Source organism: Oncorhynchus mykiss, chromosome 1 (genome assembly GCF_057628025.1).
Source record: "Oncorhynchus mykiss isolate SJ-2025 chromosome 1, ASM5762802v1, whole genome shotgun sequence".
Classification (NCBI taxonomy): Eukaryota; Metazoa; Chordata; class Actinopteri; order Salmoniformes; family Salmonidae; genus Oncorhynchus; species Oncorhynchus mykiss.
In genome coordinates this window covers 32,752,942-32,777,811 of record NC_143022.1, presented here as the reverse complement: position 1 = coordinate 32,777,811, position 24,870 = coordinate 32,752,942, and the positions used below count along the sequence as shown (strand labels likewise).

The window sequence follows — 24,870 nt, the reverse complement described above, 5'->3', positions numbered from 1 at the left end:
AGGTGCCAGGTGCACCGGTTTGAGTGTGTCAAGAACTGCAACGCTGCTTGGTTTTTCACGCTCAACAGTTTCCTGTGTGACTCAAGAATGGTCCACCACCCTCAGGACATCCAGCCAACTTGACACAACTGTGAGACGCATTGGAGTTAACATGTGCCAGCATCCCTGTGGAACGCTTTCAACACCTTGCAGTCCATGCCCCGACTAATTGAGGCTGTTCTGAGGGCAAAAGGGGGGGCAAGTCAATATTAGGAAGGTGTTCCTAATGTTTTGTACACTCAGTGAATATGAAAAAGACAACAGAAAAATAACATTTATAACTGCCTTGGTTTGCCTTGATTAGTGAGATCTGAGAGATTTGAAGCACATTTACTTTCTGGAATCATAATATTACTTTTACAAACTAACTGGAATGGGTTTTGTGAAATGGCATGAAATAGCAGTACTTTTCTGTTTGACAGAAATATGCATTTGCTTGCAGGGACAGCAATCTAATTTCCCTTATTTCATTTTCCACACTAAAACCCGAGTGTGAGTAGGACCCTGATCCCCTCTCCAGCTCAGCCAGTAAAAGACGAGGAGAGGTCAAACCAAGAACAGAAGACTCTGCCCAGCGCAGCCCATTTGAAGACATCAATAACCCCAGAGCTTAACAAGGAAGGAGGGCATTGATTACAAGCCAGAGAGAACAAAACACATTGTGCCTGTAGATAGTTGGGGACTAACAGCCTGGTGATATGTGGAGGTTAAATTGTGGACCACACTTTGTCAGCATCAGATCAGTGTGTGCAGACAGACAAAGAGACAGACAGAAAAACAGACAGAGACACACCTCCCTGTGAAAGGTTAATGTAGTCAGCCCTGGAAAGGAAAACATCCACTGCTCTCCACTGACCTATGACTATCTCTACCTAACATACTGTACATGCTTACTTCAAAGGTTGCTTTCTTATCTGCATAGGTACCCACAAAAAGGTGGTATAATAGTACTGCTAGAAATACATTATTGTACATCTTTGTATTTCAGTGCAGTTCACTCTACAGAGCAGAACCCCCCCCCCCCCCTCCCCCCGTCTGTGATATAATGCTGTAACTTACACGTGGCCACTGGATGTGGTTGGCTCAGGGAAAAATGCCCACACACGCCTCACATGCTCAACAATAGCCAGTGCATTCCGAAATTGTACACTTGGCACCTCTTCTTGCTAGCCGCAACAAGGATGCTAATCAGTCATGACAGACAAACTGTTCACTGAATCAAAATCACATTTCCAAACAATCATAGACGAGGCCAAGGTCCATTATGTGTAGAGACAGTGGCCGCTTCAGTGGCTTGTTGCCATCCTGGGGAGTGGGTGGCTGGCTGCACATTGGAATACTGCTCCATTCCATCAGGCAGGCAGGCAGGCAAAGCAAAGGAAGCCAGCATGCCAAAGGCTGGAAATCTTTTCAAAGGCATGCAATATTAGCAAACGCCACAAGGAAGTTTAAAGGTTAACATAGGGCACTCAATGCTCAGGGAGATCTGCTGCTCACAGTCACACCATGTTAATAACACGGTACAAAGGGACCAGATAACCTTAGTTTAAAGAACAAAGTGCAATGCATATGCTCTAATGTAAGTATCCTGTGACAGATATAATGTAGGTAATACAGGAACAAATATTATACATGTACTTTTTTGCAACTTTTGTCAAATTGTACTTCCAATTAGAATGAAATTTGGACATTCTGTATTTTCTGTAATGGTATTAATAGTAGCTTTGTCTTTTTGAGTCGGACCCTCTCCTTCTGGAATTTAATCACTGCCAAGGATTGACTCCCCCAGAATAAAAGGCATCCATGGCTTTGCCCCGAGTATTTCTACACCGCTGGGCCATAAATCCCCACATGATGACCAATAGAAATATAAAAAATAAATACCCTGCTGAGACTTCAAGCTGCCAGGTTCAACTCATTCCCTCTGAAGGAGGAAATTTTAATATAGCTTGTCAAGACAAAAAAAGTCAACAACAAAGATTTTGAAAATATGAAAGGTTCAGAGTATGGATTCAGAGTAGGGATGATAAATTGCACAAATGCATTGGCTAATTTAATGATTAATATAGTTGATTATAATTGCGTCTCATGTCAGAATCTGGAGCAATTACAACTATTTACTCTAGAAACAAAAGGACTTATACTATACTGACTTACAGTGTAGTATAACCATGAAGGGACTTGCCTTATAATGTTGATTAAATATGTAAAATTAGATTAAATTGAAACTTTTAGAACACCTACTCATTCAAGGGGCTTTTATTATTTTTACTATTTTCTACATTGTAGAATAATAGTGAAGACATCAAAACTATGAAATAACACATATGGAATCATGTAGTAACCAAAAAAGGGTTAAACAAATCAAAATATATTATATAATTGAGATTTTTCAAATAGCCACCCTTTGGCTTGATGACAGCTTTGCACACTCTTTGGCATTCTCTCAACCAGCTTCACCTGGAATGCTTTTCCAACAGTCTTGAAGGAGTTCCCACATATGCTGAGCACTTGTTGGCTGCTTTTCCTTCACTCTGTGGTCCAACTCAACCCAAACCATCTCAATTGGGTTGAGGTTGGGGGACTGTGGAAGCCAGGTCATCTGATGCAGCACTACAGCACTCTCCTTCTAGGTAAAATAGCCATTACACAACCTAGTGTGGTTGGTCATTGTCCTGGTGAAAAACAAATTATAGTCCCACTAAATAGAAAACCAGATGGGATGGCGTATCGCTGCAGAATGCTGTGGTAGCCATGCTGGTTAAGTGTGCCTTGGATTCTAAATAAATCACAGACAGTGTCACCAGCACAGCACCCCCAGCACCCCCGCACCCCCCCTTTGCAGCAATTCGACCCTGAAGGCCTGATTCACACAGTCTCCTCTGAACAGTTGATATTGAGATGTGTCTGCTACTTGAACACTGTGAAGCATTTATTTGGTAACTCTAATGAACTTGTCCTCTGCAGCAGAGGTAACTCTGGGTCTTCCATTCCTGTGGTGGTCCTCATGAGAGCCAGTTTCATCACAGCGCTTGATGGTTTTTGTGACTGCACTTGAAGAAACTTTCAAAGTTCTTGAAATGTTCCGTATTGACTGACTGGTTACTACATGATTAAATGTGTTTTTTAATAGTTTTGATGTCTTCACTATTATTCTACAATGTAGAAAATAGTTAAAAAAATGTAAAACATTGAATGAGTAGGTGTTCTAAAACTTTTGACTGGTAGTTTATATTACAAGAAAGTAAACCAAAGACAAGATTAAATAAACTACGAGGGGAATAAATAGGTACCCCCTACATAAAAAAAACATTCCTTGTCCTCTATATAGGACCTTCCTATTGGGAACAGATAGTCAGTTTAGTAGACTGCAGTCTGATGTAGGAGAGGTGCTCAACGTGCATCCATCCTCATGCTCTCAAATACTGAAACCTCAACAGAATATAAAACTTAATTAAATCTATCACTGAATACTGAATTACACTACCGTTCAAAAGTTTAGGGTCACTTAGAAATGTCCTTGTTTTTGAAAGAAAAGCATTTTTTTTTGTACATTACAATAACATCAAATTGATCAGAAATACAGTGTGGACATTGTTAATGTTGTAAATTACTATTGTGTGTACAAGGTGTACAGAGGCCCATTGTCAGCAACCATCACTCCTGTGCTCCAATGGCACGTTGTGTTAGCTAATCCAAGTCTATAATTTTAAAAGGCAAATTGATCATTAGAAAAGCCTTTTGCAATTGTGTTAGCACAGCTGAAAACTGTTGTGCTGATTAAAGAAGCAATAAAACTATCCTTTTTTAGACTAATTGAGTCTCTGAGCATCAGCATTTGTGGGTTCGATTACAGGCTCGTAATGGCCAAAAACAAAGCACTTTCTTCTGAAACTCGTTAGTCTATTCTTGTTCTGAGAAATGAAGGCAATTCCATCAGAAAAATTGTCAAGAAACTGAAGATCTGAAGTACAATGCTGTGTACCCCTCCCTTCACATAACAGCCCAAACTGGCTCTAACCAGAATAGAAAGAGGAGTGTGAGGCCCCGGTGCACAAGTATATTAGAGTGTCTAGTTTTAGAAACAGACACCTCACAAGTCCTCAACTGGCAGCTTCATTAAATAGTACCCGCAAAACACCAGTCTCAACGCCAACAGTGAAGAGGCGACTCCAGAATGCTGGCCTTTTAGGCAGAGTTCAATTTCATGTCGAAATACACCCTCTGCACACCAAAAAGATACAGCTATTCATTTGGAAGCACTATTGAAATGCAGACTAATGCAATCTTGTGTAAGAAAGAGGTGACTCAAAACTGCAATCCTAACTGAAAGTGTTTAAAAATAGGAATAGTGTAATTATACAGTGTTATTTTGTTCAGAATATTCACCAAAATCTAATTCTACCTATTGTCTGCACTCAATTTAACTGCCCAATGGCCTCCTCTGACATTCCTCTTCTGAATAAATACTTTCTCATGAACCACATTTTGTGAATAAACCAATAACTCCCATTTGCTCATACAGTATTATGATTATTTCTGTGCTCTCACTGTAAAATGAAGCCACCCATTTCAGTCACTTCACATGATTACAAAGTTCTGCTTCAGCATAGCGTCATGTTATGTAGAGGGCATCCGTATCATTGTCATTCTGATCACTCACCACCACACTGTTTCTGCTGTCTAAAACCCTGTCACACTCTCACCCAATAAGCATTTAAGCCTGGTTGCTTGTTCTTCAATGGAAAGCAATTCAGTGCTCTGATACCACCAGGAAAGCCGGACCAACGTGCCAAATCATTGACTTGAATACAAGCCAGACCAACGTGCCAAATCATTGACTTGAATACAAGCCAAAGTTTCAACCACCACCCCTGACATTGATGCGGCCCGTTGATATGCCAGCGTATTTGTCATATCTGACATTTTAGGTCATCACTAATGTATGTGTGTGTGTGTGTGTGGGGGGGGGGGGGGGAGCATTTCCCCCATCTTCATCCTGAATATTATGAGCGTTAACAGACAGAGGACGTTTGTGACATTGAATGAGTATGCTTTCTCAAAGAGATTGATTCCATTATAGGGATAAATATGATACAGCTAATTCCTCCTGTACCATCCCATGGACAGCTCTGCCAGCAGATAGCTGTGTGTATAGAGAGATGAGAAGATGTGTGTGTGCAGGGATAGGGATATAATGTCGGGCTCAGCAAAAGCATCCGTCAGACCTCCACTGCCAGCTTCTTCACAGAGCAGTCAAGCAACAAGCTTTCACATTGACAGTATTCTACAGTACAGTCAATAGTGAGCAATTGTATTAATAATAATAATCATTATAGTCGTGCATTGGTTGAAACTCAAGGTTAAATTCAAATCTCCCTACCATCATATCTAAGTCAATATGACACCAATGTCGATGAAAATTGGCAACTCAACTTTATTGGAGGTACACAACACACTCCACGCCTCTCATCATTATCTGTCCGGCCTTTTACCACTGTAATGGATTTTTGACAGGGTTGTTAGCATTAGGGTCATCAGATAATTGTTTGATCAAACCTAGCTCAAATTCTAGATGTTGTATTAAGGGGATACCTAGTCAGTTGTACAACTAAATGCATTCCCCGAGCTGACATGGTACACATCTGTCGTTCTGCCCCTGAACAAGGCAATTAACCCACTGTTCCTAGGCCGTCATTGAAAATAAGAATTTGTTCTTAACTGACTTGCCTAGGTAAATAAAGGTAAAATAAAATAAAATAAAAATTAAACTGAAATGTGTCTTCCGCATTTAACCCTCTGAATCAGAGAGGTGTGGGGGGCTGACATAATTGACATCCACGGAACAATGGGTTAACTGCCTTGCTCAGGGGCAGAGCGACAGATTTTTACCTCGGGGATTCGATCCCAATGCTCTAACCACTAGGCTACCTGCCGTCCCAAAACGAGGCTACAACATCCATAAGGTGACCATTAGACTTAGATCCATTTTGACTGAACAAGTTTGTGGCTGCAATAGTTTTTATTAAATTCACAATTTATCACTTTCACATACACATTTCAATGATGTGCTACCTTTTTTGCAGCATTTCTGATCTTTTCAGATGAATCTCAGAGTTCTAAATCGGTCGAGCACCTCGGTTGCTGCGCAACAGTAGCAGCTAGCTAGTAGAACGCTAGTAGCTAGCTAGTTAAAACCAGTTGGATGAGAAGCAAAAGGAAAGTAGCTAGCTAGTTAGGTATATTTTGCTATGGAAGATTTTTCATATGGCTGAAGACAGTCATCTGTGTAAACTGCTGACCTGGACCCTTGCATGTAATCAGAGCATAAACAAATAAGCTAGCGAATGTTTTGGCTGCTATTATAGCCCGTTAGATACATCAAACTTTGAGAAAACTGCCACTGCTAATTTATAATACATGCACACACCAGACAGATGCATCGCTGTTAGAAGATGCAGAGCAAATTCTATCCCTCACCTTCTGCATTAATTCAGTGTGCTCACTCCTCTGTCAATGCAATGTTGTTGTCATTATAATAAACATTTGTGCTGACTGATCAACACAGTGTGAAGTTACTTTTCAATGTGTTCCCGAAAACCTGAAGTCGCCATCCATAAGTAAAAAGTAGCAGGGGTGTGGGTTGCACATGAAGCATCCAGGTAAAACATCAGAATGATAATTCCTTGCTTGTGTGACCTGTGTGCAGTCAAAAGAAAAAGCTATGCTTGCTAACTTGGTTATCTATGTGATAAAATGAAACTGTTTTCAACACATAAACTGTTTTATACAAAACATTTTTTTACCAAGCAAGAGAAATAAACGTTCAATCAGTACTGAGTGAATGAACAGCAACAACATTTTGGAATGAAAGCGAGCTGTCATCAAATGACTGTCAATTCAAATAGAGGGTCAAGTTGAAGCATCTATAACAGGGTTCGTAGCTTAACAGTTAGCGTCACCGACCTGGGATATGAAGTTCCTGAGTTTGCCTACCGGAGGGGATATTTTGACCATTCTCTTTCGTGTATAGTTTGACACCCCCCTCCCTTTTGCGACACACACACATGCACACACGGTGTGTGCTTCTTTTCATTTATTAGGTGTCTCTTAAAAGAGCCCTTTGAGTTTGTTCGGCAGGGAGTGGCAAGGGACAGGGAGTGGAAACACCAGTGATGAAACTTAGGCTTACAAGTGTTTTAAAGATGTATCTTTCTTACAACGGCTGAAAATGTAACATGCGTTTCCTAGAGAGAACGGTCGCTAAGTGTGTTGTTATAGCATGTGTTGATAATGATAGAATAGAAAGGAGTTGCTCTCGGATCAACTTTCTCCATTCAAATCAAATCTTTCCTTAACATTAGAATTATTTCACAATACTGATGACGGATCAGCTCCTAGAGTGATATTTCCACCCAAGGCTACAGATATTGAGGTGGTTATTCAAATTCGTACCCAACAAAAATGCACTAAATCCCTGATTTGGCACATCATTGTGCACATGTTAGGCTACACATCATGAGAGAAAAGAAGAAACCCGTACACTGCTCCTGATAGTATCACTGCTCTTTAATACGCTTATGTATCGGCCTCATGACCTTCAGAGCTTTGCGAATACCTAAGCTTATTAAAGATCAGTGATACTATCAAGAGCAGTGTGCGGGTTTCTTTTTATTCAACTGGTACCACACACCTGCAAAAAAAGATAGATCTGATTTGCGAGTGCATTTTGCATTTTGAGGCTACACATCATGAAATATGTTGAGACAAATTACAGACAGTGCTTACAAGTAGCAAAATATAACTCAATTGATTGACCATGAAAGGTATTTCAATATGATTGAAATCGGCGTATAGCATACTGTTTATATTTTTAATGCAATCATATTGGTTTTCATTTCAAGCATCTTTTTATACTGTCACGCCCTGATCTGTTTCACCTTTTCCTGTGATTGTCTCCACCCCCTCCAGGTGTCGCTTAATTTCCCCAGTGTATTTATCCCTGTTTCCTGTCTCTCTGTGCCAGTTCGTTCGTCTTGTATGTTTAGTCAAGTCAACCAGCGTGGTTTTTTCCCCAGACTCCTTTTTGCTATTCTCTTTTTCTAGTCCTCCCGGTTTTGACCCTTGCCTGTTTCCGGACTCTGTACCCGCCTGCCTGACCATTCTGCCTGCCTTGACCACGAGCCTGTCTGCCACTCTGTACCTCCTGGACTCCCATCTGGTTTTGACATTTTGCCTGTCCACGACCATTCTCTTGCCTACCCATTTGGATTATTAAACATTGTAAGACTCCAACCATCTGCCTCCCGTGTCTGCACCTGGGTCTTGCCTTGTGCCTTGATATATACGTTGCGTGTTTGTATCAATTGCAAAGGCAACTTTGTATTTGTAGCCAACTTTGTTCTGAAGTTATTGCAGTCACAGACGGATAAACCATGTGATTATATGTTTAGCGGAGATCTGTGTATAAAGTGACATGGGAGGGCAAAAAAGCATCTAACGACGCACTTATCTGTTTTACGAGTGATCTGAGGCGGCTGTTAGATTACGAGCGCTTTCAATTGCAATTTTAATAACAATGGTTTTGTGAAACAGCTCTGAGATTTAACGATGCTACTATGAAGGTTCTGAAGATGAAATTGGCCTTAAGATGTTCTTTGAAAATAGGGACCAGCTCTCAAACTCTGCTCCCATCTGTTTTCATATTTATACTGCCATTTATAAATGTGGGGAATGAATGTGTGCTCTTTTGCAGGAGTTGGACAGCTGTGTACAGCATTATTAAGAACATATGTAGCAAAAGGATTTACAGCACCTATCCAATGTCAAGTGTTTTGTGTCTAATGACTTTGAACTTTACAGCTGTTTCTCAGCAGTTTTTCATTTGTCACAGTGTTTGTTTAAGGAGTTCACAAAATGGCTATTTACGTGCCACAAAGTTATGCAGGCTTTAAAGTTCAAGCCCACTAATACCACACCTGCAATCTCTCGTGGACAGGAAATGACAAACTTATGCAAGAGAATTTTCCTTCGGGGAAACTAATAATTCTACTACTCCGCTGTTCATCAAGACCTTGAATAGTAGAATCAGCTGTGTCAGAACTCGGCTTGAACAAGAAAGCGTGCATAACCATGTAGCTCTCCAAGAGCAAATGTGACCATCCTTGAATGTATAAATGTTATATCTGATGAGGATAAATGTATTTGATCAATTTTAGAATAAGGCTGTAATGTAACAAAATGAGGAAAAAGTCAAGGCGTCTGAATATTTTTCAAATAAATTGTGTATATATATATATATATATATATATATATATAGAATCACCCAATCTTGATTCGTCCAAATAATCAATGACGAAAACCCCAAACCATGAACTACTGCTATATATGTTATTATATATATATATATATATAGACAGATCATTTTAATAGCAGGACAATGTAAAGTCCTTCTGAAGAGTATGACTTAGGCTGTTTGCGAAGATTTGAATCCTAAGCAACCTGATTACATATTGTTGGAAGTACGTTTGATTGTATATTTTTATATTTTGTAATAACATATTTTTTTACAGTTAATGTAGAACTAGGCCTTTCTTCAGTAAACTTTAAAGTACATTTTCAGGTAACTAGTTAATGGGTACATGTTGATTATTTGTGTACATTCCAGGGGCTTTCTTGATTGTCTTATTAAAAGAGAGGAAGAGGAAAACATGTCCAGTTTACTCAATATTTGTCATTACTGTGTACTTTAACTTTTTACTTTTATTGCTGTGTTTTGCCGTATTCTAAGACCTTCCGATGTAAAAACAATGTAAAATAAAAACAAAAACAATGTTTTATGTGAGAAGTAGGCATTGGTCTGCAAAGTATTCACACCCCTTGACATTGTTACTATTTTGTTGCATTACAACCTGTAATTGAAATTGATTTTTATAAAATGTGATGGACATACATGGACGTAAAAAAAGTCCAAATTGTTGAAGTGAAATGAAAAAAATAACTTGTTTCAAATCATTCTAAAAATATAAAAAACAGAAAAGTGGTGTATGCATATATTTTCACCCCTTTGCTATGGAACCCCTAAATAAAATCTGGTGCAACCAATTACCTCCAGAAGTCACATAATTAGTCAAATAAAGTCCACCTGTGTGCAATCTAAGTGTCACATGATCTCACATGATCTCAGTAGATAGACACTTGTTCTGAAAGGCCACAGAGTCTGCAACACCACTAAGCAAGGGGCACCACCAAGCAAGCGGCACCATGAAGACCAAGGAGCTCTCCAAACAGGCCAGGGACAAAGTTGTGGAGAAGTACAGATCAGGGATGGGTTATAAAAAAATATCAAAAACTTTGAACATCCCACGGAACACCATTAAATCCATTATTAAAAAATGTAAAGATAATGGCACCACAGCAAACCTGCCAAGAGAGGGCCGCCCACCAAAACTCACAGACGAGGCAAGGAGGGCATTAATCAGAGAGGCAACAAAGAGACCAAAGACAACCCTGAAGGAGCTGCATAGATCTGCAGCGGAAATTGAAGTATCTGTCCATAGGACCACTTTAAGCTGTACACTCCACAGAGTTGGGCTTTACGGAAAAGCGGTCAGAAACAAGCCATTGCTTTAAAAAAAAATAAGCAAACAGGTTTGGTGTTTGCCAAAAGGCATGTGGGAGACTCCCCAAACACATGGAAGAAGGTACTCTGGTTAGATGAGACTAAAATGTAGCTTTTTGGCCATCAAGGAAAACGCTATGTCTGTCGCAAACCCAACACCTCTCATCACCCCGAGAACGCCATCTCCACAGTGTCTTATTTCCTGTTTGTGTCAACCCCCAAAACATTTTGCATCTTCAAAGTGGTAGACATGTTATGCAAATCAAATGATGCAAACCCCCAAGAAATCAATTTTAATTCCAGGTTGTAAGGCAACAAAATAGGAAAAGGATTGTGTCGAGGCACAGATCTGGGGAAGGGTACCAAAAAAATGTCTGCAGCATGGAAGGTCCCCAAGAACACAGTGGCCTCCATCATTCTTAAACGGAAGACATTTGGAATGACAAAGATTCTTCCTAGAGCCAAGATTGAAGACTTTGGCCTGCATGACAAGTGTCATGTCTGGAGGAAACCTGGCACAATCCCTATGGTGAAGCATGGTAGTGGCAGCATCATGCTGTGAGCATATTTTACAGGGGCAAGGACTGGGAGACTAGTCAGGGACAATGGAAAGATGAACGAAGCAAAGTACAGAGAGATCCTTGATGAAAACCTGCTCCAGAGCTCTCAGGACCTCAGACTGGGGCGAAGATTCACCTTCCAACAGGACAACGACCCTAAGCACACAGCCAAGACAACGCAGGAGTGGCTTTGGGCCAAGCTCCCCATCCAGCCTGACAAGAGCTTGAGAGGATCTGCAGAGAAGAATTGGAGAAACTCCCCAAATACAGGTGTGCCAAGCTGCATACCCAAGAAGACTCGAGGCTGTAATCGCTGCCAAAGGTGCTTCAACAAAGTACTGAGTAATTTGGGGTCTTGTGTGCAGATTGATGAGAAAAAAAAAAATATTGAATTAATTTTAGAATAAGGTTGTAACGTAACAAAATCAATGGATTCTGAATACTTTCTGAATATACTGTATGTGGTTTATGGGAAAGTATTTGTTCAGAAGAGGAATGTCAGAGGAGGTCATTGGGCAGTTAAGTTGAGTGCAGACAATAGGTATAATTGTATTTTGGTGCATTTTCTGAACAAAATAACATTGTATAATTACACTATTCCTATTTTAAAACACTTTCAAGTAGGATTGCAGTTTTGAGTCACCCATTTCTTACACAAGAATGCATTAGTCTGCATTTCATTAGTGCTTCCAAATGAACAGCTGTATCTTTTTGGCGTGCAGAGGGTGTATTTCTACATGAAATTGAACAACCTCTGTAAACACAATTTTACTGAATTACACTACCATTCAAACGTTTGGGGTCACTTAGAAATGTCCTTGTTTTCATTGAAAACATAGATGAAATGAGTTGCAAAATGAAAAATATAGTCAAGATGTTGACAAGGTTATAAATAATGATTTTTAATTGAAAAAATAATTGTGTCCTTCAAACTTTGCTTTCGTCAAAAATCCTCCATTTGCAGCAATTACAGCCTTGCAGACATTTGGCATTCTAGTTGTTAATTTGTTGAGGTAATCTGAAGAGATTTCCCCCCATGCTTCCTGAAGCACCTCCCACAAGTTGGATTGGTTTGATGGGCACTTCTTACGTACAATACGGTCAAGCTGCTCCCACAACAGCTCAATAGGGTTGAGATCCGGTGACTGTGCTGGCCACTCCATTATAGACAGAATACCAGCTGACTGCTTCTTCTCTAAATAGTTCTTGCATAATTTGAAGCTGTGCTTTGGGTCATTGTCCTGTTGTAGCAGGAAATTGGCTCCAATTAAGCGCCGTCCACAGAGCATGTTGTTGTAAAATGGAGTGATAGTCTTCCTTCTTCAAGATCCCTTTTACCCTGTACAAATCTCCCACTTTACACTTTACCACCACCAAAGCAACCCCAGACCATCACATTGGCTCCACCATGCTTGACAGATGGCGTCAACACTCCTCCAGCATATTTTCATTTTTTCTGCGTCTCACAAATGTTCTTCTTTGTGATCCGAACACCTCAAACTTAGATGCATCTGTCCATAACACTTTTTTCCAATCTTCCTCTGTCCAGTGTCTGTGTTCTTTTGCCCATCTTAATCTTTTCTTTTTATTTGCCAGTCTGAGATATGGCTTTTTCTTTGCAACTCTGACTAGAAGGCCAGTATTCCGGAGTCGCCTCTTCACTGTTGACGTTGAGACTGGTGTTTTGCTGGTACTATGTAATGTAGCTGCCAGTTGAGGACTTGTGAGGCATCTGTTTCTCAAACTAGACACTCTAATGTACTTGTCCTCTTGTTCAGTTGTGCACTGGGGCCTCCCACACCTCTTTCTATTCTGGTTAGGGCCAGTTTGCGCTGTATTGTGAAAGGAGTAGTACACATCGTTGAACGAGATCTTCAGTTTCTTGGCAATTTCTTACATGGAATAGCCTTCATTTCTCAGAACAAGAATAGACAGATGAGTTTCAAAAGAAAGTGCTTTGTTTCTGGCCTGTTTGAGCCTGTAATCGAACACACAAATGCTGATGCTCCAGATACTCAACTAGTCTAAAGAATGCCAGTTTTATTGCTTCTTTAATCAGAACAACAGTTTTCAGCTGTGCTAACATAATTGAAAAAAGCTTTTCTTATGATCAATTAGCCTTTTGAAAGTATAAACTTGGATTAGCTAACACAACGTGCCATTGGAACACAGCAGTCATGGTTACTGATAATGGGCCTCTGTACACCTACGTAGATATTCCATTAGAAATCTGCCGTTTCCAGTTACAATAGTCATTTACAACATTAACAATGTCTACACTGTATTTCTGATCAATTTGATGTTATTTTAATGGACAAAAATGTGCTTTTCTTTCAAAAACAAGGACATTTCTAAGTGACCCCAAACTTTTGAATGGTAGTGTATATACAGTACCAGTCAAAAGTTTGAACACACATACTCATTCCAGGGTTTTTCTTTATTTGCACTATTTTCTACATTCTAGAATAATAGTGAAAACATATAAACTATGAAATAACACACATGTAATAGTGTAGTAACCAAAACAAAAACCATCAAGCGCTATGATGAAACTGGCTTTCATAAGGACCGCCACAGGAATGGAAGACCCAGAATTACCTCTGCTACAGAGGAAGTTCATTAGTTAACTGCACCTCAGATTTCAGCCCAAATAAATGCTTCGCTGAGTTTAAGTAACAGACACAGCTCAACATCAACTGTTTAGAGGAATCAGTGTTTAGAGGAATCAGGCTTTCATGGTCAAATTGCTGCAAAGAAACCATTACTAAAGGATACCAATAAGAAGAAGAGACGTGCTTGGGCCAAGAAACATGAGGAATGGACATTAGACCGGTGGAAATCTGTCCTTTGTCTTATGAGTCCAAATTTGAGAGTTTTGGTTCCAACCGCCGTGTCTTTGTGAGACGCACAGCATGTGAACAGATGATCTCTGCACGTGTCGTTCCCACTGTGAAGCATGGAGATGTGATGGTGTGGGGGTGCTTGCTGGTGACACTGTCTGTGATTTATTTAGAATTCAAGGCACACTTAACAGGCAAGGCTACCACAGCAATCAGCAGCGATATGCCATCCCATCTGGTTGCTCTTAGTGGGACTATCATTTGTTTTTCCAACAGGACAATGATCCAAAACACACCTCCAGGCGGTGTAAGGGCTATTTGACCAAAAAGGAGAGTGATGGAGTGCTGCATCAGATGACTTGGCCTTCACAATCACCTGACCTCAACCCAATTGAGATGGTTTGGGATGAGTTGGAATGCAGATTGAAGGAAAAGCAACCAACTAGTGCTCAGCATATGTGGGAACTCCTTCAAGACTGTTGGAAACTCACTCCTCATGAAGCTGGTTGAGAAAATACCACGAGTCTGCAAAGCTGTCATCAAGGCAAAGGGTGTTTACTTTGAAGAATATAAATATAACATTTGTTAAACACTTTTTTGGTTACTACATGATTCCATATCCGTGTTATTACATAGTTTTGATGTGTTCACTGTTATCTACAATGTAGAAAATAGTAAAAATAAAGAAAAACCCTTGAATGACTAGGTGTCCAAACTTTTGACTGGTACTGTACATACACTACTTATGCAAAAGTATTTGGACACCCCTTCAAATTAGTGGATTTGGCTAGTTCAGCCACACCTGTTGGTGACAAGTGTATAAAATTGGGTCGCAGCCATGCAATCCTCATAGACAAACAATGGCAGTAGAATGGCCTTTATGAAGAGCTCAGAGACTTTCAACATGGCACCGTCATAGGATGCCATCTTTCCAACAAGTCAGTAAATGTTTCTAATTCATGGTTTTAACATGGCATTACATATGTAACATACTATTCAATGGACAATATGCAGTAACAAATACTATAATGTGAAGATAGACTGTTAGTTTAAAACTCAACCTTCTTGGGAACCTATGTTTTGAGAAGCTGTGTGGATTCTTAGGAAGATGAACTCACTAAGCTATTAAAACACAATTAAATGGCTTTAAATCATAGTATTAACACTGGTGCTGTATTTATGACTAATGTTTTTTGGTCGTAGTTGCCTTGTTACTTCAGTAAATGCCCCATGGAACTAATGGTTAGAATCCCTGGATACATCTGCCAGGAAAACATGCATACATTTTTGTACTTCAGCAGACGCTCTCATCCAGAGCAATTTACAGGAGGGAATAGGGTTAGGTGCCTTGCTCAAGGGCACATCTACAGACTTTTCACCTAGTCAGCTCAGGGATTCGAACCAGCGACCGTTACATTACTGGCCCAATGCTCTTAACTGCTAGGCTACCTGCCACCCATAATGTTATGTAATATCATGTAACATCATCTGTAGGAGATTTAAACTTCCCATATGTGAGCTGACTGTATATATTGTGCTAAAACGGCAAACTGCTCATCAGCACATTTTCTTGTAATGAGACAGGATCGAGACATAGAATCGAAATAGAGTGATTAACTGCTCTGTGACAGAGACTCACGTGACCACAGAAGTTAGTTACAGTAAATGTTAGCTGACCTGTTAGCTGACTCGTCATGGTGTGTAGCATACTCTCTGAATGGTGATGATTAGTTGGTGATGATTATTTGAATCAGCTGTGTAGTGCTAGGGCAATAACCAAAATGGGCTCCCCTTGGTGTTCCGAAGTCTTAGTTTGGGAAACCCTGCACCAACCACTATTGCTACAGTATACTTATCAATATACTAGCATAGACCATCTGCAATGAGAAGAGCCTACAGCTAGTTTATTCAATGTGGAAAATGATGTTATTGAATGAAGCTCGAAAAGGCAATGCAGTTCTTTCTTCTTTTTGTCAGTACATTTTCTTCACTGCTTTGCATCAATCAATCAAAGCTTTTACAACTTTAACATGTTCAAATTTAAACTGAATGTTAAATATAATATAATAAATCTGTCCACTTACAGGGAGGTTAAATCTTTAGTAGCAACTATTCTTAGTGTGAGCAGAAATACACCACAGAGAGGGAGAGATTATTTAAAGTAGTGTAGAATGAAAAGAACAGTGGTGAAAACAGCTCCGCAGACGTGATCACACCACACAAGGATATCATATCTGTCATTTCACCAGGGTGTCGCTGAGGACCGACTGCATTAATTCATGCCTCAGTGTTAACCAGAAAACATATCACAATTCTGTTTGTCGCCCACTGGCCAGTATATTGTCCCACAGTGTTTTCATCTTCCCTTGCACTTCACCCCCATCTCCCTCCCACTTCACCATCATTTCCCTCCACCTCACCCCCCATCTCCCTCCCACTTCACCATCATTTCCCTCCACCTCACCCACCATTTCCCTCCACCTCACCCACCATTTCCCTCCACCTCACCCACCATCTCCCTCCCCTTCACCCACCATCTCCCTCCCACTTCACCATCATTTCCCTCCACCTCACCCACCATTTCCCTCCCCTTACTTGGCCATAACCAGGCCTGTCATCAGGATGCAGGGGCTATCTTGGGTACCACACAGAGAGGAATTATTATTAAGAGAAGATGAAAAGTGGACACCCCTCCTGCATGCTAAGAGATTGCAGCAGAGGCAGTCTGGCGACTGGTGGTCGTTCTCTTGGAGTGCCTAGCTAAGGCAAACTCAGCTCCCCTGCTGCTCAGGCTCAAAGTCCTTGACTGGAAGTGCATGAGGAAATACAAAGAGGCTGTTCTCATAATCAGCTGAGGCTTGCTGGGTGTTCCATCGCAAAATCTGTGTGTCTTCATAGCGGGCAGTCATGGTAAAATGCGCAAAACACATGACAATATAGTGAGAGGTTACGATGTGTTAAACAGATAGGGACATCAGAGTTAATTTGGTAAGTTGATGTTTTACTTACTGGGGCTTGCTCATGTTGCTGTATTGTTTCTGTGAATGGATGTCGACACGATTGTTACTCCTGATTTCAACAGAGATTAGAGACTTGGCTCATATCACACCTGTGGAGAAAGGTTAGAAAACAAGGAAGTTATTCATAGTCTCTCCATAACTATTCACATTCTGACAACAGCGCATCTCATATATGAAAACTTGTTCATTGTACTTTAAACCATTTAACATTTATTTTGAATGTCATGTTCATTAACTGTTTTATGAATTCACCTAAAACAACGAAGATTGTCCATATAAACTACAGATGAAAGACTCTATATTCATCTGAATAGCGTGAAAACAATAAATTAATCTGAACATAAACATTCTCCTACAGTATATACTCTGCTCTGTGAGTCCTCTGGTAGTGACAGATTTAACTCTGCACCAGGGGCTCAAAAACATCACATCACTTGAATAACAAGTAAGGCAGGATGAGAGCTTCTTTTTTGCCATAGGAAATAGAACCATTGAAAAGTTCATTTAAATTACAGTCCATTCCAGCAGCTTTCCACAGACTACACACAAGAGAAGAGCAACCAGGTACATAGGCTTCACTCACACATAATCACAATCCCCTAGTCTTTGAAAAGGGATATCACTGCACAGACAGCTGCATTCCCCACATTGCAGGTACAAACTGATGCTCAATGTGCTAGTGCGTCACTTTTAAAAAGTCTGATGAAGTTGTCAGCAGCAATATAAACACATATCAGTAAGCAGCATGCACTGTGGAGGTTGTTTATTCAAAGCATCAATCATTTAAATGCCGGGCGGTGAGGAGAGGTTCATTTGCAGAGTGTTGTACAAAGTCAGGGCACAGGAAAAACCTTCAGACACATGAGCTGATGTGATGAGGAGTCAGTATTTGGAGCTATAGCAGAACAGAATGTAGTGCAGCACAGCAGAGAAGAGAATAATGTATTCAATATAAATAAATGCAGGTCAATCAAGGGCTAGAATGTAATATTGCATCAATGCTATACCCAAGACAAAATAATGCACAGAACTGGCACCTATAGGAACTGTGGTCACAGCACAGGCAATAGCATAGGCTAAGCATTGGAGTTACTGTATGCAGGATTTCTTCTTTTTAAAGAAACCAGTCAATCCCAGCTCCTAATAATGGATGTGGTCATAGGTCAAGGACTTGACAACCCATCAGACAAGGTAGTTTTAAGGTAAGCTCCGTGAAACAGGTAGAATATATATGGAATAAAACATCCATCAATTCCAGGACTTGAGTAAATACTTACACACCTCTATACTCATCATCAAAATAAAATATCTATCAGGCTGTAAATGAACTGTTGCCATATATCCATGTTGTTCTCCAACATACAGTAACTTGCATTCCCCCTTAAAGGCAATAATAACTTGATTTTTTTTAACGGTGCGCACAGGTTATGACATACATAAAGGCAACCATTTCATATCCAATCCCTTCACTTCCCAATATTCTCAGTTACAGCCTTCTGTCTACATTTCAGTATCCACCTCCTCAGTCAGAATCCAAGATGTATCCTACATTCGAAGTTCCCCCAATAAACACAGGGTTCTACCTCAAAGACTTGTCAACATTGATCCCTGCTAAACAGATAAAGGCTAGTATGTCTCCATTATTCTTCACACACAAGGCCTTGGATAGCTTTCTACAATGACTGTTTTCTGGTTCAAAGCACGTGGAACAAAAATATATATAGGTTGGTACTACACGGTAGCTACTATAAGTAGTAGGCTATATTAGATGTTTTCCTGAAAATGTAGCAAAGCCATCAATAGTGCAATAAAAAAAACACAGCACGAATATGACATTGTGGTCATTAAGACGCCAATAAAAGAAAAGGTGAAGGAATAGATGAAACAGTGAAAGTCACAGGCAGGAAGTATCGAAATAATTAATAAATATGATATTCTGACAAATAAACATACCTTTAATGCTCTACATTGTTGAAAGTATGGTCGTGACTCCCATGCCCTCCTAATGATGATGGTAATGTCTCCCTTGTCGATGATCAGTGTGAGCGAGGCTCGGTTCTTGCTGGGAGTAGGCTGCTGCAATCCTCTCCAGATTTGCATTGGCGAAGTACCCGTGCTGCTGCTTAGAATACAGGGCACAACGAAAAAGCCCGATCCTTACTGCAAGCCTCATCCTTCACGAAGGTGCTATTAAATGTCCACCACGATCCACATATTCAGATAATGGCATCTTTGTAACGGAAGGAGGCCAATCGAGTGCACAAATCGCGCCTGCTCACAGGGTTTCCCCATAAACACGTTATGGACTCCATGTGTCCAGTATAGGTTAATGACCAGGAACTGTCCAGGTGCTGAAATTGTGATCCAGCGTCATCCACAGATGCGAAGCAACGAACTATATCTCACAATGAAATGTGAGATCAAAATCCGAAATATTTGACGTTTTTATGGCTTTCATAAAGAGCTTTTTCATGCCACCCACCCCCAAAAGCATCATCAGTGTTCCTCGCGATAACATCGCAGTGACAGCAGGACAGCATACGGTTCCAGTTCCTGGATGGTCAAAGGCTACTTTGACGCATGTCACTAGGTCTTTCCGTGAAATTAGTGACTTTTGCGTCCCTTTGATATTTTAAGTGAAACTTGTGCACCAATATTGAATTGAAAAAAAGAGTTATATGAAATGTAGACCACATGGAGAATTCAATAAATCCGAGTTTCTATATAAATAAAGGCTTGCAAAAGTGCCAAAATTCAGCATTTTGGCATGCCCCTCCATCAACTCTGTGTCACTTCAAAAAAATATTCTAACCCAGGTATACATCCCTTTCCTGCAGTCAAATAACCTAGTGTCCCCATGGGTGGAATGTTTTTCCTATTCCCCCCCCCCCACAAAAAAAAATGTAAACAGCCGAAAATCTTGCGTTTCTATGTCAAACAGTTTTGCTATATTTCAGTCTTCTGTGATGTATATAAAGTGTAATATTGGAATGCAAACTGAAAATAAATGGAAAACATTTAAACTCTATATCTGACTTGGTACAAGTATCTTATTTTTTTAAGCCTATAACCATGTGTGAGATGCATACTTTTGTTTCAAAGTAGATTTGTTTAAGACTACCTAAAAACACTCTTATGACCTTGATTTAGCCCACTGCAGTAAAAGATTAATCCCCAAATTTCACAGAACCTTCATAGATCTAGATATAGGTTAGCTATAGGTTCCTCAGATTATGCTACACGACTGACATTTAGGCAATCTTGTAGTTTCAAAAAGTAGTAGGCCTATTTAAACATTACATAGTAATTATGATTACAAGACTTTGCACTTATCCCTGACTTATTTATGTCACTTGTTAAATCTACTTCAATCAGTGTAGATGAAGGGAAGGAGACAGGTTAAAAAATGATTTTTAAGCCTTGAGACAATTGAAGCATGAATTGTGAATGTGTGCCATTCAGAGGGTGAATGGGAAAGACAAAAGATTGAAGTGCCTTTGAATGGAGTGTGCTAGTAGGTGCCAGGCACACCGTGTCACGAACTGCAACGCTGCTGGGTTTTTCATGCTCAACAGTTTCCCGTGTGTATCAAGAATGGTCCACCACCCAAAGGACATCCAGCCAACTGTGGGAAGCATTGGAGTCAACATGGACAGCATTCCCCTAGAACGCTTTTGAAACCGGGGTCGGGGGAGGGCAACTGAATATTAGGAAGCTGTTCTTAATATTTTGTACGCTCAGTGTTTGGTGTTTGACCTGACAGTCAACCTCTCAACAACATGCATTTGACAAGATGAGCACTCTCTTATGGTGTTTTTCAACATAGCATATGGGTTATTTGATCAATGTGACAATATATCAATATTATTTCATTGGACCTCCAAGGCTGGCTACCCAGCAAACCAAAATTGGTTCTGTGAAGTTTAACAGAACATTTGTTGGGTCGAGGCAACTGTTCTCATAACACAAAAAAACAGTTTAGTCGAGCTGATGATTATAGAATGTTTGTATAAACATTTGTCTGATTTTGCAAGAACATTCTTAGAACACAATTTCATCTATTCTTTAAAAGTTTCATCTATTCTTTAAAAGTTTCATCTATTCTTTAAGTTTCATCTATTCTTTAAAATAATGTTTCACTAGGTTGTGAGAGCAGTCTGGTGGGAACATTGTGAGGACATCACAAAAGATGTTCCCAAAATACAAAAACTGTCCACAATGTTTATTTCAGGATGCAAAATAACATTCACCTGGTAGTACAAGAAAATTCCCAGAACACATTTTGTCTGTTCTTTAAAGGTTCCCAGAATGTTTCATTAAGTTGTGGGCAGTGGGGGAAAAAGTACCCAATTGTCATAAAGTAAAGATACCTTAATAGAAAATTACTCAAGTAAAAGTAAAAGTCACCCAGCAAAATACTACTTGAGTAAAAGTCTAAAAGTATTTGGTTTTAAATATACTTAAGTATCAAAAGCAAATGTAATTGCTACAATATACTTAAATATCAAAAGTAAAAGTAAAAGTAGAAATCATTTCAAATTCCTTATATTAAGACAACTAGACGGCACCATTTTCTTGCCAGGGGCACACTCCAACCCTCGGAAATAATTTATAAACAAAGCATGTGTGTTTAGTGAGTCCGCCAGATCAAAGGAAGTAGGGACGACCAGGGAGGTTCTCTTGATAAGAATTGGACCATTTTCCTGTCCTGATAAGCATTTAAAATGTAACGAGTACTTTTGGGTGTCAGGGAAAATGTATGGAGTAAAAAGTACATACTTTTTGGGGGGAATGTAGTGAGGTAAAAATAAAAGTTGTCAAAAATACAAATTGTAAAGATAAGTAGAGACACCACAAAAAACGACTTAAGTAGTACTTTAAAGTATTTTACACCACTGGTTGTGGGAACAGTCTGGTGGGAACATTGTGGGGACATCACAAAAGATATGTTCCCAAAACACAAATACTGTCCAGTTGTGTGGACGATTATACAATGTTTCTTTAAGGGTGCAAAAAACATTCACCTAGTATTACAGGAACGTTCTCAGAACACATTTCTTTTAGGTTTAACATAATACTCCATTGATGTTCACACAATATACACTTTGTCTTTGAGTTCTTCATAACATTTAGACAATGTTATATTGAAGTTTTAAATAATATTACCACAACATTCTCAGCATGCAAGTGTAGCTCCTTAAAGCAGCTTGGAATACAGTACATTCACATGATGTTTCTTTCCTGACGTGATGACGATTCACATTTGAGGATATAAGGGTATAAGGCGAGACCCAGATGCAGACACAGGAGGCAGATGGTTAGAGTCCAGATGTTTATTAACAATCCAAAATGGGTAGGCAAGAGAATGGTCGTGGACAGGCAAAAGGTCAAAACCAGTTCAGACTTCCAGAGGTACAGAATGGCAGGCAGGCTCGAGGTCAGGGCAGGCGGGAATGGAGTCCAGAAAAACAAGCATATTTTTGACACTTTATATGTTGATAATCTGCATCACCAGGGGATATATGTGGCCTTGTGTTTTTTTTTCAGTCAAATATGTCAACCAGGACACAGACGACAGAAAAGTTATACCTTGGTGGCTCAGAGTGCAAATTATGTGGCTGGTTCAACCCCACATATTCTGTAACCATGCTTCTTTAGAAAAAATGGGATATTGTGGTACAGCTATACTCTACTAAAAGAGAGGATGACTATTTAGGCAAACTGTAAATATTGTGTAAAAATGTACTGTTCAACTTCAAAAAACACACCCGATATAATTCCTACTTTGAGATGCTTTGATATGGTCCCCTCTGCCTTATTTTTCATGATCTGAAAAGCCAAAGTGATCATCGATCAGCACCAATGATTTACATATACACTGGACAACGGTAATGGCACAGTGTTGAAGCCACCATGCATCCATCTTGGCACTCACGCACCATCGCAAAAATATTTTGTCAATTTTAGAAATTAATTTATTAATGAGATTACTAATGTCACTGTATCCAGTACAACAACAAAAAATACTTAAATACATGTAATTTTGTCCTTGAAACATTTAATTGAAATACTCTAGATGTCATGATTGTCATAAAGGACGGACCAAGACGCAGCGTGAGATGAGTTCCACATCTTTATTTAAAGTGCAACTTAAACAAAAAACAATAAACAACAAAACGTGAACTACGTGGTGCTGAATGCACTCACACAAAACAATATCCGACAAACGCAGGTGGGAAAAAGGGCTACCTAACTATGAACCCCAATTAGAGGTAACGATTACCAGCTGCCTCTAATTGGGAACCATACAAACCACCAACATAGAAATACAAACGCTAGAAACCCCCTTAGTCACACTCTGACCTATACACCATAGAGAACCCAGAGGGCTCTCTATGGTTAGGGCGTGACACTAGAATTCCATTAATTCCTATGGAGAACTTATCCTACTGGGGAGAGGCAATATAGCCGACCAGGGGCTTCAAAGCCCCTCAATAGCCAATACAGTGCCTTTCAAAAGTATTCATCCCCCTTGGAGTTTTTCCCATTTTGTAGCATTACAGCCTGTAATTTAAATGTATTTTTATTTGGAGTTCATGTAATGGACATACACAAAATAGTCCAAATTGGTGAAGTAAAATGAAAAAAATAACTTTACGGAAAAGATTTTACGGAAAAGTGGTGCGTGCATATGTAGTCACCCTCTTTGCTATGAAGCCCCTAAATAAGATCTGGTGCAACCAATTATTAGTTAAATAAAGTCCACCTGTGTGCAATCTAAATGTCACATGATCTCAGTATATTTACACCTGTTCTGAAAGGCCCCAGAGTCGGCAATACCACTAAGCAAGGGGCACCACCAAGCAAGTGGCACCATGAAGACCAAGGAGCTCTCCAAACAGGTCGGGACAAAGTTGTGGAGAAGTACAGATCAGGGTTGGGTTATAAAAAAAATCAGATACTTTGAACACCCCACGGAGCACCATTAAATCCATTAGTAATAATGGAAAGAATATAGCACCACAACAAACCTGCCAAGAGAGGGCCGCCCACCAAAACTCACGGACCAGGCAAGGAGGGCAGTAACCAGAGAGGCAACAAAAAGACCAAAGATAACCCTGAAGGAGCTGCAAAGCTCCGCAGCGGAGATTGGAGAATCTGTCCATAGGACCACTTTAAGCCGTACACTCCAAAGAGCTGGGCTTTACAGAAGAGTGACCAGAAAAAAGCCAATTTTGAAAGAAAAAAATAAGCAAAGACGTTTGGTGTTCGCCAAAAGGCATGTGGGAGACACCCCAAACATATGGAAGAATGTACTCTGATCGGATGAGACTAAATTGAGCTTTTTGGCCATCAAGGAAAACACTATGTCTGGCGCAAACCCAACTACTCTCATCACCCCGAGAATACCATCCCCACAGTGAAGCATGGTGATGGCAGCATCATGCTGTGGGAATGTTTTTAATCGGCAGGGACTGGGAAACTGGTCAGAATTTAAGGAATGATGGATTGCCTGTTTCAGTCTTCCAGAGATTTGAGACTGGGACAGAGGTTCACCTTCCAGCAGAACAATGACCCTAAGCATACTGCTAAAGCAACACTCGTGTGGTTTTAGGGGAAACATTTATGGCCTAGTCAAAGCCCAGACCTCACTCCAATTGAGAATCTGTGGTATGACTTAAAGATTGCTGTACACCATCCAACTTAAAGGAGCTGGAGCAGTTTTGCCTTGAAGAATAGGTAAAAATTCCAGTGACTAGATGTACCAAGCTTGCAGAGACATACCCGAA

General features: G+C 40.0%; 1 protein-coding gene across 2 annotated transcripts in view; it reads right to left on the bottom strand.

The window, feature by feature from the left end:
- Positions 1 to 19,655, bottom strand: part of LOC110521024 (transmembrane protein 266) — a 79,661-nt gene extending 60,006 nt beyond the window's left edge. Inside the window, exons 1-2 of one of the 2 annotated variants that reach the window (XM_021598466.3) lie at positions 19,034 to 19,655; positions 17,070 to 17,169 (exon numbers count right to left, since the gene is read on the bottom strand). In XM_021598466.3, the coding sequence (XP_021454141.1) occupies positions 17,070 to 17,083 (14 nt within the window). In that variant the 5' untranslated portion in view covers positions 17,084 to 17,169; positions 19,034 to 19,655. The remainder of the gene's footprint in view (positions 1 to 17,069; positions 17,170 to 19,033) is intronic. The other variant, XM_036975547.2, reaches the window with a different exon arrangement.
- Positions 19,656 to 24,870: the final 5,215 nt, after the last annotated feature.